Source organism: Sylvia atricapilla, chromosome 1 (assembly GCF_009819655.1).
Source record: "Sylvia atricapilla isolate bSylAtr1 chromosome 1, bSylAtr1.pri, whole genome shotgun sequence".
NCBI lineage: Eukaryota > Metazoa > Chordata > Aves > Passeriformes > Sylviidae > Sylvia > Sylvia atricapilla.
Window position 1 is genome coordinate 8,742,028 of NC_089140.1, and position 17,632 is coordinate 8,759,659.

Genomic DNA, 17,632 nt, shown 5'->3' on the forward strand with positions numbered 1-17,632 from the left:
CTGCCCCCAATAGTTCCTGGGTTGTTGTGTGCAGACCCCAGATAATCAGCAGAATACATCTGATAATTCAGGAGGAATTGGCAAAAACATCAACTATGCTGAAGTGGTTTAACCACTCTCAAAAGCATCCACTTAGCTCAAGCTATTGTGCTCAAAGAGGAGTCCAGATAAACTTGCAGCCTCCAGATTACCTAAGACACACTGCACTGATGGAAACTGGCAGGAAAACACTGGAGAATGCAAGTGAAAATGGGTTATTTTGTGCTTTTAATGCTTTCTGAAAGTTTTAAACTCTAGGTGTATTGCCATATTTCAAGTCTAATTGTTTCTGATAAGCTATCAGCAAAAAAGTTAATGCTTATATTTAATTAAGTGGCACTTTCCAGAATTACTTTGCCAGCAGTACTATAATTAGATGATGTGAGAACAGTCTTTGATACATATGCTCATATTCTTTGTTAACACCAAAAATAGAATCTGTAAATCTGTAAATAGAAAAACTGGATGCATTAAGCAGCAGGGCAGAGCAGCAGGCTGGGAAGGCTACAGCCATTATCACCTTAGGAGAACTAATATTAATGCCTCTCTAATGCAGCATTTTTAAGCATTTCTTGTGTTCTGATGGTCTTTATACAATTGACCTCCATAAATCATAAAAGATGGTTTAAAAAAAGAATCTGGGAACTATGTGAATTGCTAATACCTCCTGGAATGCTGCCACATTATTTCCATCATTAGGTTATAGCTACCAGTTAGGCCTGAATTCATCTCACTTAACTTCAGGCATCTGTGAGGTGGCTGTCGAGGCACTTGGGGAGAAAAGGCAGCCCTGGGACACAGCTCTGGGCAGCAGTTCCTTGTTTCCTGAAACACATCTCCAAAGAGGGTGGGATGAACTGTGCCCTGCAGGTGCCCTCTCCTCCTCTCTCTTCACTGGAGGTTTGAGGCAGCTGAAGTTAGGTGAAGGGACCAGACCTTTCCCTCATGTTCTCAGAGGAGAGTTAAAAGTTCTTAAACAATTAAGAATCTTTGATAGCAGCGTTTATTCTGACTCAATGACTCAGCATTTGGATATCAGCCCGGATCTCTGATACCAGCTTTAACAGACCCACCAGACCTTCTTTTGTTATTGGAATGTTGATGCTCTGCCAGCAACATCAGATTTAATGCCCCTTTAACACAGTACTCCAGGCTTCTGCTGCAAGAAGCAAGCCATAAAAACATAGGACACTTTGACTTCATAGTTTTGCAAATACTTTTGAAGGTTTTCTGAATCTAAAAGCTTTTCAGTTTTATTAGTCCTATAAATAGATCTAATTAAAAATGTTAATGAGTCAGTTATGTAAGCCTTCTGGATTTCAGTAAAACTTTTGATACTGTGTCTCCCAGGACCCTTCTGGACAAAATGTCCAGCACACGGCTGGATAAACACATGATGGGCTCGGTGAGCAATTGGCTCACGGGTCAGCACGGAGGGTTACAGTGGATGGGGTTACACCAGGCTGCTCTCCTCTCCCTAGTGGGGTTCCACAGGGCCCTGGCCTCAGCCCTGTGCTCCTCAACATCCTCATAAGTGACTTGGATGCAGGACTGGAAGGGAGACCAAGTCAGTTTGGCAAGGACACTAAATTGGGAGGAGCTGCTGACCTGCTCTCTGCTCTGCCCTGCAGAGACTGAGACCAATCAGAGGGATGAGCAATCACCAACCATATGAAGTTCCACCAGGCATAAGTGCTGGATTCTGTATGGTACAAGGCAAACCTGGATTTATGTGCTTCAGTAACCCCTGAAGTTCCTCCTCTGGTGGGCTCAGCCATGTGCTATTTTATTTGAAATCACCTGCCTTCCCTGTAATGGAGAACAGAAAATTAAATATCATGTGCACAATATGAGCAAACTTCTAAAAAGTAAATAATTCTTCTTATCGTTCAGTGTTAGAGATAATCTTAACTATTTAAGATTACAATTTAAAAACAAAAGAGGTGCCCTAATAAATGATATTTTAATTGGTGACTCTTGTCAGCTGCCCATTCTACTTTGCCCATTCCCAAAGTCTTGGGAAATGTCTTCATATATTCAAAGAAAACAAGAATAAACCACTTAAAATATATTTTTTAAAATAATTACACAATCTTTTGTTTCCATCTATAACTTTGTTAGGAAACATTTGTTTATATTCTCAGTGTTTTGCTGTAGAAACTGCATCTCGTACAGCTGGCCCCTGCCCTCAGCTATCAGCAGGCACTTCAGCTTTTCATACCTTCCTTTCTCCAAGTGCAAAATTGGTCTCAAATATTATTCCTATATCTGAAGGATGCTAAAGCAGGGCTGTCTGGAGTCAGAACAGTGTTAGAGAATCTCTGAGCAGACCAATGTAACAATAACAGTTGTGTTACAGAAGCCTGGTTGCATTGATGCAGGCAGTGTTTTGATTCCAACTCTCTAGTTCCACATGGAATCGTGCTTCTTTGCCATGTTCTGTTTGCTTGGATAAACAGAAAGTTTTATGGTTGGCATCCATCATAACTTAACTGTAAATATAAAATCTTCTCTTTAAATCTTTAATTTTAATCTTCTCTATTAAATCAAAGAAACTGCCTTGTGCAATTTCTGTCTTGTTTATTGCAGCTCAGATTTTAGGACTCTACACACTTTTTTTCTCCCTTGTAATCAGTTATGAAAGATTGGGGAAAAACCTTTATTTCCACATCAAGAAATGTTTAAAGGATTAAATCAAAGTTTTACACAGTCTCCTCCCACACCACACAGTACTGACCTGCCTCTGCATTTAGCAGGCTGCGAATCCTCTGAGGTCTGAGCCTCACCCATTAGGAAGAGCCAGTCCAACCTACTAATCCTTTGGCTTTTTTCTTTCCAAGTGGATCAACAACTTGGACTTCACAGCGACTTGCTGATGAGAAACTAATAATGGAGTGAGGTGTCTCTTTCCTCCAATTTTGAAGAATTGTGTCCATGACCACAACTTAGCATCAATAATCAACAATATTTCTTTTGAAGCCTGCATTTTCCCAAAACACCAAGCCTATACTTAGGGTTGTCCTATTACTTATCCTGCTGATGTGTTTTATGTTTTCCTCTGCCTTATTCCAAGCTGGCTTTTGTCTTTTTGAACTGACTCCACTCTCACACAAACACTTCCTAAATATTGAGTAGCCTTTTCGTTGACTTTATGTGGGAAGCATACGTTTTAGGCGTGGAAACTCTCTAACTGCACTTTGGTCATCTATGAATTAATGCCCTCACTTTTTCAATAAGGTGCAAGAAATATAATTTTTCAGCAATTTAAAGTATGGATAAAGTCCACATTTTAAAAATAGAATACTAACCTTGTTGCCCTATACTTTGCTCTCAGCCATGGCACTCAGAAAACCACAGACTTGAATATAACACAAAGGATGCTCCAGTACATTCATCCAGTGCTGAGCTCTAACCACATGCTGCATGCAAGGAGAGGAATCTGACCTCAAAGGAATTGTGTGCCAGAGTTACAATTTTTGAGACTACAAATTAAACACGCAAGGGGAAAAGAATTTTGTCATCTCACCTCTAGCACCCAAACCCACCCATTCAAAGAGCGTGTCTTCAAATTATTAGTTGTTTTTTCACCTCTTCCTACAGCACCACACTCAGGCATCACTTTTTACATTTCCCCTCACAGAATCCCAGAATGGCTCAGGCTGGAAGGGTCAATGGATCATCTAGTTCAACCTCCCTGCCCAAGCATGGTCATCCCAGAGCACATGGCACAGGACTGCATTCGGATGGTGCTGGAATGTCTCCAGTCAGGGACACTCCACAGCTTCTCTGGGCATTCTGTTCCACCTGTACAGTAAAGAAGTTCTTCCTCATGTTCAGGTGGAACTTCTGTGCATCAGATTTTGCCCACTGCCTCATGTCCTGTTGCTGGGCACCACTGAGCAGAGCCTGGTCCATCCTCTTGGCACCCCCAGTTTTTGAGAGTAAAGACACAGAAGGGGAAGGAATTTTGTCATCTCACTTCTAGTAGCAAAACTCACCTATTCAAAGAATGTTTCTCAACATTATTCTTTTTCTTTCTCCTTTTCCCTTAGCTGCACACCCGGGAATTGCTTCACAAAATCACATTGTCCATTAAGTTGGGAAAAAAACCCTCTAAGAATCCAACTGAACACACCATAATGCCCATTAGACAGCCTGTGATTCTGCTGAGAAGGGAACGGATGTCGCCGGTTTAAAAGGTGCGGGTGCACAAACACCAGCGCCGCCCGAGCACCTTCGCCTCACAGAGCCCCGCCCCTCCCCTCACAGAGCCCCGCCCTTCCCCTCACAGAGCCCCGCCCCTCCCTCACAGAGCCCCGCCCTTCCCCTCACAGAGCCCCTCCCTCCCCTCACAGAGCCCCGCCCCTCCATCACAGAGCCCCGCCCTTCCCCTCACAGAGCCCCGCCCCTCCCTCACAGAGCCCCGCCCCTCCATCACAGAGCCCCGCCCTTCCCCTCACAGAGCCCCGCCCCTCCCTCACAGAGCCCCGCCCCTCCCTCACAGAGCCCCGCCCTTCCCCTCACAGAGCCCCACCATTCCCCTCACAGAGCCCCACCATTCCCCTCACAGAGCCCCGCCCCTCCCTCACAGAGCCCCACCATTCCCCTCACAGAGCCCCGCCCCTCCCTCACAGAGCCCCGCCCCTCCCTCACAGAGCCCCGCCCCTCCCTCACAGAGCCCCGCCCGTCCCTCACAGAGCCCCGCCCATCATTAGCGCCTCCCCATCCTCGGCTCCGCCCCGCCCCATAGCAGGGCCGCCGGCCGCCGGCAGGGGGCGCTCTCCGCTCACAAGGACACCCGGCGGGGCCGTTCGAGAAACTTCCGGAAGCGGCGGGGCGGAAGTGACGGCGCGCGCTGGGGGCGCTTCCTGTTTGCGGCCGCTGCCGTTTGTCCCGGCGGGAGCCGCGGGAGGGGACGGACGGGAGGCGCGGCCGCGCTGAGGAGACCCCGGCAGGTGAGTGCGGGGCAGGCGGGCCCGAGGCCGGAGCGGCTGCGGCGTGCGGGAGGCAGAGACAGCGGGGAGCGGGCGCTTGGCCAGGTGCCGGTACTCGGCAGCGGCGTCCCTGGTACCGGGGCCTCGCGGCGCGGCTGGCGCAGGCCCCGCAGTGCTGGAACGGCCTCGGTGCCGTGGAGGCTCTGCCCGGCCTTGGCGGGGATCGCAGGGAGCTCGGGGCCGGAGCGGCTGCCCGGGGCTCCCCCCGGGCTCGGAGCGGGACAAATCCCGGGACGTTCGGTCCCAGCTCGCACTGCCGCCCGTTCGCCGCAAGGCAGAAAAGAAATCCATTTCCATGGAGGATTTCCATTCCTCGTTCACAGCGGTGTGAGCTTCCAGAAGATGAGGACGAGCCTTGGTTCGGTAAACAGACCTTGTCCTTTAAGCGCTTTTCGTCGCAGGGTACTGCCTTGGCGGCTTGGGAGCGTTATTGTGTCCTGCTTTTTCCCGTTCTCTACAACTCCCTGAAAGGAGATTGTAACGAGGCGCGTGACGGACTCTTTTGCCGTGCTTGCAGTGAGAGGAAATGGCCCTATGATGAGACAGGGTAGGTCCAGATTAGATCAGGTAAAAAATATTTCACGTTTAGGGTGGTCAGGCATTAGAATAGGTCTCCGAGGGAAGTGGTGGAGCCCTCATCCTTGGAGATGTGTAAGGGGCGCCTGGATGTGGCTCTGGGTGTTGTGGTTTAGTGGTTAAGGGTCACAGCGTTGGGGGAGGTGGTTGGACTGGATGATCTCAGAGGCTTTTCCACCCTTGATGATCCCAAGCCAAAGGCGCTGATTTTTCCTCCGATGGAAGCAGTTTAGTTACGTCCTGCTCAGTGTTCATCGCTCGGCGTAGGGGCAGGAGGGAGCTTTGTTGTGAGTGAGGTCGGCAGAGGTCGGGTGTTTGGAATTCGCTGTTGCCAGGTTCCGAGCTGAGTTGAAAATTGACACTGGCAGGTAAGGAACAGTGTTTGTCGTCAGTGTTTGCTGCACTTCAGAGGGGGCCGTGGGCTGGGTTTACAACCCGCGTTCCTGTTCGCACCAACGCTTCGTTTTGTGTGGCTGTCGGAGCTCCTCTTGGCTGCTGAAAATGATAGAAATGTTAGAAATTATTCGAAATACTGATCAAATCTGTTTTAAGTTTACTAGAATTCGATAATAATAAACTGCTATTAATTAGACGCAGTAACATGAAAGCTGAGTTTATAACAGCGTTAATGTGCAAGTGGTCAGGGTTGTGACGTTGCATAGTAGTGATCAAACCCAAGAGTTTTTAGGGTATAAAGTGTCGAAAAGCGATAAGAACAAGGTGTTGACACAAAGGGAACAACTAGGGTGAAGCAAGGCTCTGTCTCCCCAGTCGTGCAGCAGAGGTTGCAGTCACTGCTGCCTGCTGACCTTAATTTTTGTTTACTCTTTGGAGATCCTTGTAGTCCAGTTAGGGATTTTATGTTCAGCTGGTGATCAAGAGGCTGGTAGTTAAAATACCATTTAGTTAGATGGATTATGTTGTCAGAGAAGATTTGTTTGGACCAATGAGTAAATGTATTTACAGATCTTGTCTCTGTGATTACTTTTTTCTAATTACTGCAAACAGCCCTAATTTTAACTATTGCACAACACTGGTCTAACTTTGTATACTCGCCTTGGCTCCTGTGCTGACTTCTCAGTAGAGAATAAGAGTGTGCTGAAAATGGAAGTTAAATTAGTATTAAATTTTCTTAAATAATCTCTCTTGGAGGAGAAATTTAAATTGTTGCTTTTATTGGCAGCACTGTTGGAGACTGCAATACTACTAATAATATCTCTGTCTGTAAACTCCGGAGTTCCCCTTGTTCTCCATCAGACTTGTCTTTTTGGGTAAGAATCTGCTGTAGTTTGAAAGCACAATACCAAACAGCTTCTCTCTGGGGTATTTTCTCTCGGGTATTATTCCCAGATCGATGCAGTTGGCTAATTTGTCTTGGCTAGGCTTGGGAAGAAGGCATGCAGGGCTTTATTTTGTATAACACTGAAGTTTTATTTAGAAGGTTAATGCATTTTGCTACCTTTTTTTTTTTTTTTTTTTTTTTTTTTAAATAGACAAATACATTTCTTTACCGACTGGATTCTTTTATCCATTAGAAGTTTTGGAACGTATGTGGGGAGAGGGAGCAGCTTATGTTAAATCATCATCACCCTCTGTAGGATGTCGGAGTTCCTAACAATACCCGGACTGCCCTGAGGAAATAAACAGGGGATTTTTTGGTTCGTTCTGTATCTGTGCCGAGCTCCGTGCGCTGAGGTTGCGGGACGAGGGCGCTGATGGCGTTGTCCCCAGCCCGGGGCCGGCGATGGGCGGAGGCGGCAGCGCGGCTCGGGCGCTCCTGCTGCCCAGCCGGGGACTCGTGCTTGGAAGGGAATTCTTGCTGTGGTTTTCAACTTAGCTCTCTGTAAGGTTTATGTTTAAGCCTTGTGCTCCTTAAGTAGGAAGTGCTCCATTTCTCTAATGGCATTTGTAAAGAACCTCGTCAGTTGCGTCCTGGAAACATTTTCTGTCAAAGCTTTTCCTTTGTCTTATTCAAGCAATGGAAGGATTAGGGAGAAATGACTTAGCTTTGTCAAAACTTGTTGGATCTTGCGTGTGACGGTTGTTTCTTTCAGGATAGATTTAAAATAAAACTGCAGTTGAGAGTATTAGTAGGTTTAAATTATATTTTCTTTCGAGTGAAATACATTGGAATGGATGTTAGATTTTCCTTAGTTTAAACTTAATGAAATCATTCTGCTTTATTTATTTAACTGCTAGGGAAGAAATAATTCATGCATATGCATTTCACTCCTACAGTTACTAGTTGTAGGCTTTATGTTTTCTGTTTGTTCTGAGTACAGAAATCCGGCTGATATTAGTGAGGACTCAGTACTTAACAAGGATCTTAAATGTCACAAAGTAAGTTTGAAGCCATTCATAGCTACATTGCAGCTGGTTTTTATTAAAACTAAATTTTCTGGTAAGATTTTTTTTTTCTGTCTTAAAATGTAGCCTGAGATCTGTGACAGTCTGTCAACACTCTGAAAAAAATTTGCTCTTTGCTTTAATGAAGCTCCCCACCCCCCCCTTTTTTTTTTTTTTTTTTTTTTTTTTTTTTTTTCCTTCAATAAGCTTATCATGACTTTGAAAACACTTCAGGGGAAATGTGTAGAAACTTTAAACTATTTTCTTTTATCTGAAGAATCATCTGATTGCATGTGATTACTTGCCTAAAACTTTCTGGGCCTTATCTTTCAGTTGAGGCTTTCACTGTTTTTAATTGCTTAATCATACACAGATAATATATTTTTAAAAGTACGATACGAATTTTACTTCATATAAAATAGCCATGTATGGTTAGTTTTAGGAGAGTGACAGTGTTCCAGATATTTGTGACACAATTCCAAATTTGGACACCTGAGTTGTCGTGTTTTGGAAAAATACTCCTTTGCTTTAAGGAAAGATCATGAGTAAGTCCTCTTTTATCAGAGATCAGATGGGTGGATAAGCAGGAGAGTCTCAGCCAAGGGAGTGAGGGTGGCCTGTTGACTGATCAACATCCTTTCCTGTTTTTTGTTAGCCAGTTTACATTTCTTCTACCGATGAAGATGTTGGATTTCTTCTGTTTCAATTTTTGGTTGGTTCACTCTTTTTTAAGGTTTTTTACTTGTTGCCCTCTACAGGCTTTCATTGTGCCAGGCAGCAATACAGACCAATTCCTGTAATTCATGCCAGAGTTGTCTTCCTGCCCTGGGGAGGAGAGGAATGGACAGGCTTCTTTGTAACATCCTGCCTTCAGGGCTGAGGGTGTCCTGTGCAGGTGTCTCTTGTTTGGCTGTGCTGGAGTTGTGTTGTTGCTGCCTTTTCTACAACGGAACATGAACTGCAAATAAAGCAGTCAGCCCAGCTGCCTTCCCCCTGTATGAACTGGTATAATAATAACTGCATCCAAATCCACTCTGCTGTCTGACATACAAGCAGGATGTTTGCTGTAAACATGAGATTAAACTAAGCTTTTTGGAATGTTCATTTTATTAAATTCATCTCCTGGGGCTGGTGAGTCAGTATTAAAATAATGAGCATAAACATGGCTATTTAGGTACACTTTATAAACTTTAATTATATGATAAATTAACATTTTTCCATGAAACATTAAATTTCAGGGGCCCGTGAAGTTAAACCTGTGACAGGTTTTCTAAGCTTAGGTAAATAAAAGTTAAAAGTATTGAAGCTGTTAATATGCTTTAGTCTGCACTGCACTGCACTGTACATGTATAAGCAGAAGGAAGAAAAATAATGCTGGTGCCTTGTTTAAATGTACTTGTCAGGTTTATTAATTATAAAACTTACACAGGTTTTCTTGCTCCGTGTTCTTGCACTCATAAGTAACTTTATTTGTTCCTTAGCATTCTTACTCTTAGAAAAAATTTCTTGTAAACTGTGGGAATGTTTGTGTTAGCACGGTGGATTTTTTTGAGCTCAGAGTGCCCTGAGGTTCAGAGCAGGCTGTTGGCTCCTCCAGAGCTGGCAGCAGGAGGCAGTCCTTTAGGTGAGTCCGTGGCCAGCAGGCAGGTGCTCAGACCTGGGCTGGGGGACTGTGGGAATTGCAGAGGATGTTGGTGACTGCCTGCTCTGCGAACTCTGTGAATCAGGAGTTTGGAACTCCAGCCCTCTCTCCAGGTGACTGACTGCTGTAGTCACTGAGCTCGAGTTGTTCTGGCATCTTTGAGGGCTCTCTGTGCTGCCCCTTGCTTCATGGCCAGAAATAGATAACTTTTCTGACTAAGCTGATTGCAAAGGTCCTATGCCCCTTGCTGTATGAATTCTCTCTTGGCTGCTCCAAAGAATTTCTTGTTTGGATGCTTTTCTCTGTTATGTACTTAGTACGGGATGCTGCTTTCTCATCCCTGCCAGTTGTTTGTCCGATTACTTGCTTTCCTCTTGTCATCTGATCTTACAAAAGTTTAGACCTCTCTACATATCTGCCTTCTGTAATCCTTCTCATGCTTGTTCTGTAGCTGAGGACTGTGCTGTAAGGAGAGGTTTTGGGTAACTGGCTGAGTGCTGGGCTGAGCTGTGTGAGGAGGGGCTGAGCCTGCTCATGTGGCCCTGTCACTTGCCTTCAGTCAGTGGTTCAGGGCCACTGCTCTGTAAGCCAGAGCACAGCTGCCTTCTCCTGTGATGACTGAGAAATCTATGAACTATGGAAACCTCTGGTCCATATAAACGTTTGCCTGTTTGATTTTCATGCCCCAAAGAAGGCGTTGGAGTAACTGATAGCACACTGTAAACATAGTGCTGTTCCTAGCTCAAGGAAGTACAGCTTTTTGTGAGCAAACACGAAGGCCATGAAACATGGAGGTTTTTTTTTTTTTGGCTTGTCTTGTCTTCTGAAAATTTGAAGATTTTCTGTGGATGGAGGCAGGAAATCAGCTAATGTAGGCTGGCTTCTTCCTGGCTTTAGAAAAAACTCTCAAGTGCCTAATTAATGAGCCTTGCTTGTATATTTGGAGACAAATTGTGTGACAGATTGGGTGTTTGGAGAAGATTTTTGTCATGTCATTTTGGTTAGGATAGTTGAGTGGTTTCTTGCAGGGAGGTATATGGTTTGCATCTTTGAAACATCTTGGCATTTTCACCATGCACGTTCCTACGAATCTTAAAAGTACTGATTTGTTTTTTTTAAATTTGCCATCTTCTATTTTCTAAGTCAGTGGTCATCCATATTCTGCTTTAGTATAAGCTGATGGTGTCTGTTTCCTTGAGTGAGTATTTTAAATAACTCTGTCCTGAGAATACTACAGACAGAGGTCTTTTCTAGTTGGTGAATACTGTTGGATTTTTTGGAGGGAGGGGGCTTTTGTGGATGTGTGTGGTGGTGTTTTGCTCAGTCTTAGTGGCTGTTGAGGGGCTAAATATTAGCTGACTTTTTTTTCTTAAGCTGGACAAAAAAAGCAGATGAATTTTTTTTCTTGTAAATATTTTTAAAACTTTTTATATACAGAAAAAAGGTTCCTGTGATAACTAAAATTTCAGCAGTACAGTTTATGATAACTAGCAGATAGAATTCATCTCTGATATACTGTTATTTCTTACTGTCACCTGACTTTCATGACACTTTGATTAGGAGAAGGAAAATATTAAGAATTTGTTTTCTCTAGACAGTTTCTGTCTTGTTTTAATTCCAGACTTCATACTAGTGGCAAGTAAAAATTGAGCAGTAACACTCACTAAAGACAGACTATTCAAACCCCATACATTTCTTTGAAACAAATAATTTCTCTGTCTTGAAGGACTTGCTTTTTAGGGTCAGAGTCATCTGTTAAGAGGTGGTCATGTTGCTTCAGGTTTGTTTCTTTGTCCCAACTTCAGGCTTCTGTTGTCTAGGATATATGGAGTTTGTATTGAGTCTGAACTTAACAGCTCTGCAGCATTGGTTTTAAATGAGCAGGGAGGTTTTTAAAAAGATACTGTCTTGAAATCAGTATGACTACATGTGTTCAGAGTTCTCTAGGAAAAGATCTGATTTATTTTTTATGTCTAAGTTGCTTTTCCTACATGCTTTTCTAGTTAGAAGCTTGAGTTTTAAATTTTCCCTCTAAGGTACCAGAATTGAGAGGAGAGCTAATGAAAGTCCTGTATGTAAGAAAACGAGCATATGGAAAGAAAACAGTGTTGTTGTGTATGCTCTTGTCCTGTGGCTTCTTGCTGTTAGCTTAGGAGTTGTAGGCTGGTAGTACCTCTTGTTAGGAGGGACTCTGACCTCTGGCCTTAAGCTTGACTCAGATTGGATTCCCCCCTTCTGATTTCTTTGTGTAAACTCTACGTTCCGTATTTGCTATTGCTCATAAGGCTGGCTGTGGGATTTGAGAACATACGTAACCCATACTGACTTTGCTCCTCACCTCTGTGTTCACAGAGCTGTTCTAATTGTTGTGTGGGAAACGATAAAACTAGAGAGGCCAGTTGATAGCAAATCTCCTGGGATATTTTGGGTAATCTGTATCTTTATATATACTGAACCCTGCCATTAGTATGTTGTTATTGGCATTCTTAATTTTAATGCACGTCCCCCCACTTCCTTTGGTGTTGGTCACAGTATTAACTGTACCCTTATTTTTTTTTTTTTTTTGATGTGGAGATTTCTTCAAAGGGCAAAGGGCTGTTGACTTGCTGCACTTTAATTTTGTGTTTGTGGGACTGTATGGTTAAGTAGATTGTTAAAACCACCAAGTTTTAAACACATGGGTCCTCCAGTACATTTCCTTCTGTAAGTAGTTTGGAGAGGAGTGGAAGCATGGCAGGGTATCTCTTAAGCTGGTTTTGCCGTTTGAGGGAATGTGTGTGTAACCGCAATTAAAGTTAATTAAGCTTTAACCTACAGCTTAAGAACATATTTTGAAGATGTACTAATTTATTTTAAAGGAAGTCTTTTTTCAGTGATTATATCCCGGGATGTTGAAAGATAACATGTAAAAGTAGTACAATAAATTAATTTCAGAGTATTTCACTAGGCTGCATAATACTTGGTTCTTTCAGCATTTATGGGAATGAAAAGGAAACAGACTTTCCCTGGGCTAAAATGAAAAATGCTGAATGACTTGAGGGGAGGAAGGTTACTTCAAAGAATTTTTGTTCTTGGTGCACAAGATAAGAAAATGTGACTAATACATTGCTGTATTGTTATGTTCTGAGTGTATTTGGGTGACTTGCCCTGCAACAAGTTGATAACTACTGGAAAAAGTCACTGTTTCCGTGTTCATTAAACTTGGAATGAACCAGCAGTGGTAAAATGGAAAGGGGGTTAGAAGTTCTGCTAAGTGGAGACTTTCTACAGTGATGGAGAGAAAGGTAGCCTTGCATGAAGACACAGAACATTCTTGAAACATTTTAGGAAAGTTCTCTAATCTTAGTGGTCATTTAGTTGGAGTAATGGTCAGTGTAACTGTTCCTTGTAATTATTCTTTAACGTTGACAAGAAACTGTCAGTGTTTAAATTGCTTTAACGTCTAGGTTTCTCAGGACTCTTGTGGTAACTATTTTTTTATACTAGCAAACATTAGGTGCCTCTGCACTGGAGTTGGTTGGTTGAGTTTACCTTGCAGTTGGAGCAATCTTGCCTGGTTATGTGCTTCTCTTGGTAAACATAAGGGAGACAAATGGTATTCAGTAGCTTTGGCAACATGTGCATTTTTGTCAGAGTACAAGAACGGTTTATTGGACTCAATAAGGCTGAGTTTTAAATTTCCAAGACCTTCACATATGTTGCTTTTCTGAACGGAGCATCTCAGTGGATGCTCTGAAGAAATGTGAAAGATGGGTCCCTTTATTTATGCTCATATGTGCTTAAAAGTCATGACTGGTGTCACAGGTAACAGGTGAACTTTTGCATTCAGAGTTCCTAATACCGACATCAAAGCTGTGATCCAGATACACTTTTAAAATACTGATTAAATTTAGCTTATCAGTCTAATCTGTTTCAGGGACTGCTGTATATCTATGTGTTTGTACACTGTATCTCAGTGGGATTAAAGAACACAGAAATATGAATTAAAGTAATTCTTTGATCTCTTGACCTGAAGGAAAGCAGTTTTATTTTTTGAGGTTTGGAACATTTGAACTTTGTCTTTCTTTGATCACATTTGGTACAAGGCAATACCAGGCTCCTACCTGACTTTTATGAAGTAGCAGTGTCTGGGAAAGCTTTATTTACAAGTTGTTGTTGTTGTTGTTACAGGACTTGAAGGACTCTGCTGTTGTTACCAAAACAACTCCTGAAACATGGTGGATTATTATGAAGTTCTGGGAGTGCAGAAGCATGCCTCAGCAGAGGATATCAAAAAAGCGTGAGTGTCACTGATGTAGATGCTATGGATTTTAAGGGACAGATATAATTACGTGGGTTTTGGATTGACATTTTGTTGTCTTCCTGTGTTTTTTTGCAAATTCCTGCACATGCCACTTTATTAACTCAAATGTTCAAACAGTGATCTTGGATGATTGCAAAACATCAGCCTAAAGCGCAAGCTTAGCTTTGCCCCTCTAAGTAAGAAGTTGTGAGCACTTTGCCTAAATTGTTTCATTTGAGAATAGGAATTGTGTGCAGGTGTAGCTGTCAAAGAAGGCATTGATGTTAGCATGTCACAGTCAGTGTATTGGAGCTTTATCAACATCTAACATACCAGAGCCTTTTTGACGCTTCCCTTGGTTGGTTGTAGCACTGAATAATTATGGAGCTCTAAGCAGAAATCTTTTGGAATGTTTGCTTAGGTCTTGCAGATGTTGATCATCAGGAATGCACAGGAGTAATTTTAGAATAAGTAAAGAATCCAAAACCTACTTTCTAATTTAAAACGTATCTGAGTAGGTGGTTCTTTGTGTACCTGCAGGATCTGTTGATCCCAACATCAATATGCAAGATACAAAGCACCAGGAATTTCTTACTTCAGTCCCTGACAACCTCTTTAGCTTGACAACATTGTATTTATCTGTGTAGCGTATTCCATTTTTTCAGAGTAAAATGTCCTTTGTTTTCCTTCCACTCAGGTACCGTAAACTGGCACTAAAATGGCACCCTGATAAAAACCCGGACAATAAAGATGAGGCAGAACGGCAATTTAAGCAAGTAGCTGAGGCCTATGAAGTCTTGTCAGATGGTAGGTATTCTAAAAGGGCTCTTGAACTGCCTGTCTCTATTCTAGGGATCAGTCTGAAAACATTGATCTGTGGTGCTTTGAAGGGATATTGTAATTTTGGTTCACCATCCAGCTTGACTACTTCCTTTTCAAAAGAAAGGCGAGAGAAAGAAGCTTGCAGATTAGACAGAATAAGCAGAAATTTTGAAGCAAGAATTTCAGGATATCCCTAGATATGTAACCAAACTACTAGAAACTGAAATTCAGTGTCTTCCAGAAATTTCTGTAGAGACTTCTGTGAATCCCAAGATGAATTTTATCTTAGCAGGTGAGGCCAGTGTTACCATCAGTATAGGAGTATTGTGTTTATCCTCTAAAGTCAGGCTACACCAACTCTGAAGTATCCAGTGTTGGGCCCATGGCTTCTAGTTTTTGTAACAGTAAATTAGTCTTGACAAAACCAAGCATACTGTAAACCTTGTTGAAAATTTGAATTGCATTTGAATGGGTTCTGTAAATTCAGTCAACTGTGATACTAAAGATAGTGTTTATTTTGAATTGTTCTGAAAGAGGTGTTTAATCTGACCCATGTAGTGCAGGGATGCAGTTTACAGCTTACCCGTGTCTTTTTGCTTGAAGAGTATCATTAACTTTTGCCAGTGTTCTGACAAAAGCAGCCTGAATCATAACAAAGTGATTTAAGTTACTTTGATTATTTTCCTCTGTAATAGACTGCAGCTGTCTATATGCTATTTCTGAACTGTCCTTGATTTCACCTGAGACAGTGAGCATGGGAAAGCTATATTTAAAGCACCAGCAGCATCTAGATTACCTCTCAGAGTTCAGCCTGATTTAGTGAGCTGCAGTCCTGTTCACTGTGTTTCTTTGCTTGGTTTTGATACTAAATTGACAGGGGAGAAAAAGAACTTTATTTATCATTAGTTCGTTGTATACTTGTCTTTTAGAGTACTTTATCCTTCTTAAGCTCATTTTTTTGAGCAGGATAAAAATAAGCTACTGGTCTGGTTGTTGCACAGATCTCTAAGTTCTTTGAGAGCAGTACACTGCTAGAATTTTAGAACATCTTCTAAAAGTGCTACCAGTTTTTGGACTTAGGCCAAATCCTAAGTTACTGGTGTCTTAACAATCATTTGTGCAGCAGGGATACTGGAATCCTGAGCCCAGTGGTTGAGAGGCAGTCAGATGTTCTGCAAACTTAATGAAATTTTCTGACACCATTACAGGCTTGAATGATGACAGATTTTTGGCAGAAGAATAGTTTTGTAAGGGATTACATAAGCAAAGAATACTGAAACTGGGTGATCATTGAACACACTTCCCTTGTGGGAAACCTTGTGGTTTCAAAAATGGAACATTTTTCAAGATGAATTTTGGTCTTTGGGAGCCCTCAGGGCATCCTTGCTGTTTCCTGCCTGTGACAGTTTATCTACTTTCCTGCTATCTTCTTCATAATTTGATGGGTAGGTTAATCTCCTTTCTTTAAAAACTGCTTTTTAAAAAGGCAATACAGATAATGTATCAAGCTTTGGGGATTCGTCTGCTTGTGAACCTATTGCAAGTTCCTATTATTTGAGATGATAACCATTATATAAAATTTTAATTCCTGTTAGTCAGAAGTATTTTACTTTCCAGAATCTGTTTGAGGTAACTGCATTTTCTTTAAGTGATGCTATTTAAATTTTCAAAACATCTTTCACTGAAGAGATTCCACTGGGAAAAGCATGGTAATATTAAGAGACTAAAATCAAATGCCCTGCTTGGTTTTTGACTGATACCTCCATACCATCACAAGCAAAGTGAGCTGACTGTCTGCCTCTTTATGGTCTTCAGATTCCCTTCCAAAAGTACCAAAGTGCCATCTGATCTTGTACAGTAATTTAGAGTTCATTTTTCTCTCCTTTCTGATGAACACTGTGAGGCTGGTCTGCAGTGAAATTAATAGTCATTCCATGCCTTCTAAAATAATAGAGAGCAAGCAGTTTGAGTCACATCCTTCCATGGCATTTTGGAACGTCACTTCATTCTCCATTGTGAAACTAGCAGAAGTGGTTATAATAAATTTTAGGGGTTTTGCAGTCACTCATGTAAACACTGGTCTTCTGTTTCTCATAACTCCCACCACAATGAGCTCAGCCTTGTGCAATAAAAGGAAAACAGGCAGTGGTCTGGGTTTGCGAGTGGGATAGAAGGAAGGGACTGCTTGAGCACTGGAGCTGTTCTCCAGAGAGCCTGTAGAATCTTATCTTGGAAATTGATGGTGATCACAGCTTTATTCAGGCAGGATGTGACCAATTTCATGATTAGACTTATGTGGAGGAGCAGGTTGAAGTCCAGAGGTCCTTCACAGCCTTAAAGCTTTTCATGGTAGCTGTCCAAAGAAGAAAACTGCCATATGCTTCTTAAAGGTAAACTTCCATGTGAAGTCTGTCCTTAAACCAATCTTTTTCTCATACATCAGGGCCAGACCTTCTACAACTTAATGGTAATAGGTTTGAAGTTCAGTAACTGTTCTTTCTGAACTAAATTGCTTTGGCAGTCCTTGTTAAAGGCCAGAACTTCCTTAAATAAACTAGCTTTGAGAAGATGCTTAGCTGAGAATATCAGTTAAGTGTTTTTATTTTTTCACAAAACTAACAAACCTGTTTACTGACATGATGTACAACTTCTTCTTGTAGCTAAAAAACGTGACATCTATGACAGATACGGAAAAGAAGGCCTAATAAATGGAGGTGGAGGTATGTTGACAACCAGCAGTTCTTTGCTTTCTCTATTTTTTTTTTCGAGACAGGAGTCTGGAAATGCTTGTACTAAGGCCTAAAATTCAGTCTTTTGAAAATTGAGATTATAGTTGTTTCACAGTTTTTCTAGTTATTATTAATGATGTTAGTGTTATCTGAAAACAGAGAAACGATTATAAAAAGTAAAGAAGTAATGTGTGTACTTAAA

The 17,632-nt window shown here is 42.1% G+C and overlaps 1 protein-coding gene and 1 long non-coding RNA gene across 6 annotated transcripts in view; one reads left to right on the forward strand and one right to left on the reverse strand.

Moving 5' to 3' along the window:
• Positions 1–1,265: 1,265 nt before the first annotated feature.
• LOC136363268 (uncharacterized) lies at positions 1,266–4,214 on the reverse strand. Its single transcript, XR_010743964.1, has 2 exons — positions 3,585–4,214; positions 1,266–1,848 (listed from the first exon to the last, which is right to left on the reverse strand). It is a non-coding gene; the product is annotated as an uncharacterized lncRNA (long non-coding RNA).
• A 622-nt stretch (positions 4,215–4,836) lies between these two features.
• The window catches only part of DNAJB6 (DnaJ heat shock protein family (Hsp40) member B6), a 66,198-nt gene continuing 53,402 nt past the window's right edge, over positions 4,837–17,632 (forward strand). For all 5 annotated transcript variants that reach the window (XM_066314534.1, XM_066314543.1, XM_066314524.1 and 2 more), the window contains exons 1-4: positions 4,837–4,994; positions 13,768–13,876; positions 14,577–14,686; positions 17,362–17,421. In XM_066314534.1, the coding sequence (XP_066170631.1) occupies positions 13,812–13,876; positions 14,577–14,686; positions 17,362–17,421 (235 nt within the window). In that variant the 5' untranslated portion in view covers positions 4,837–4,994; positions 13,768–13,811. The remainder of the gene's footprint in view (positions 4,995–13,767; positions 13,877–14,576; positions 14,687–17,361; positions 17,422–17,632) is intronic.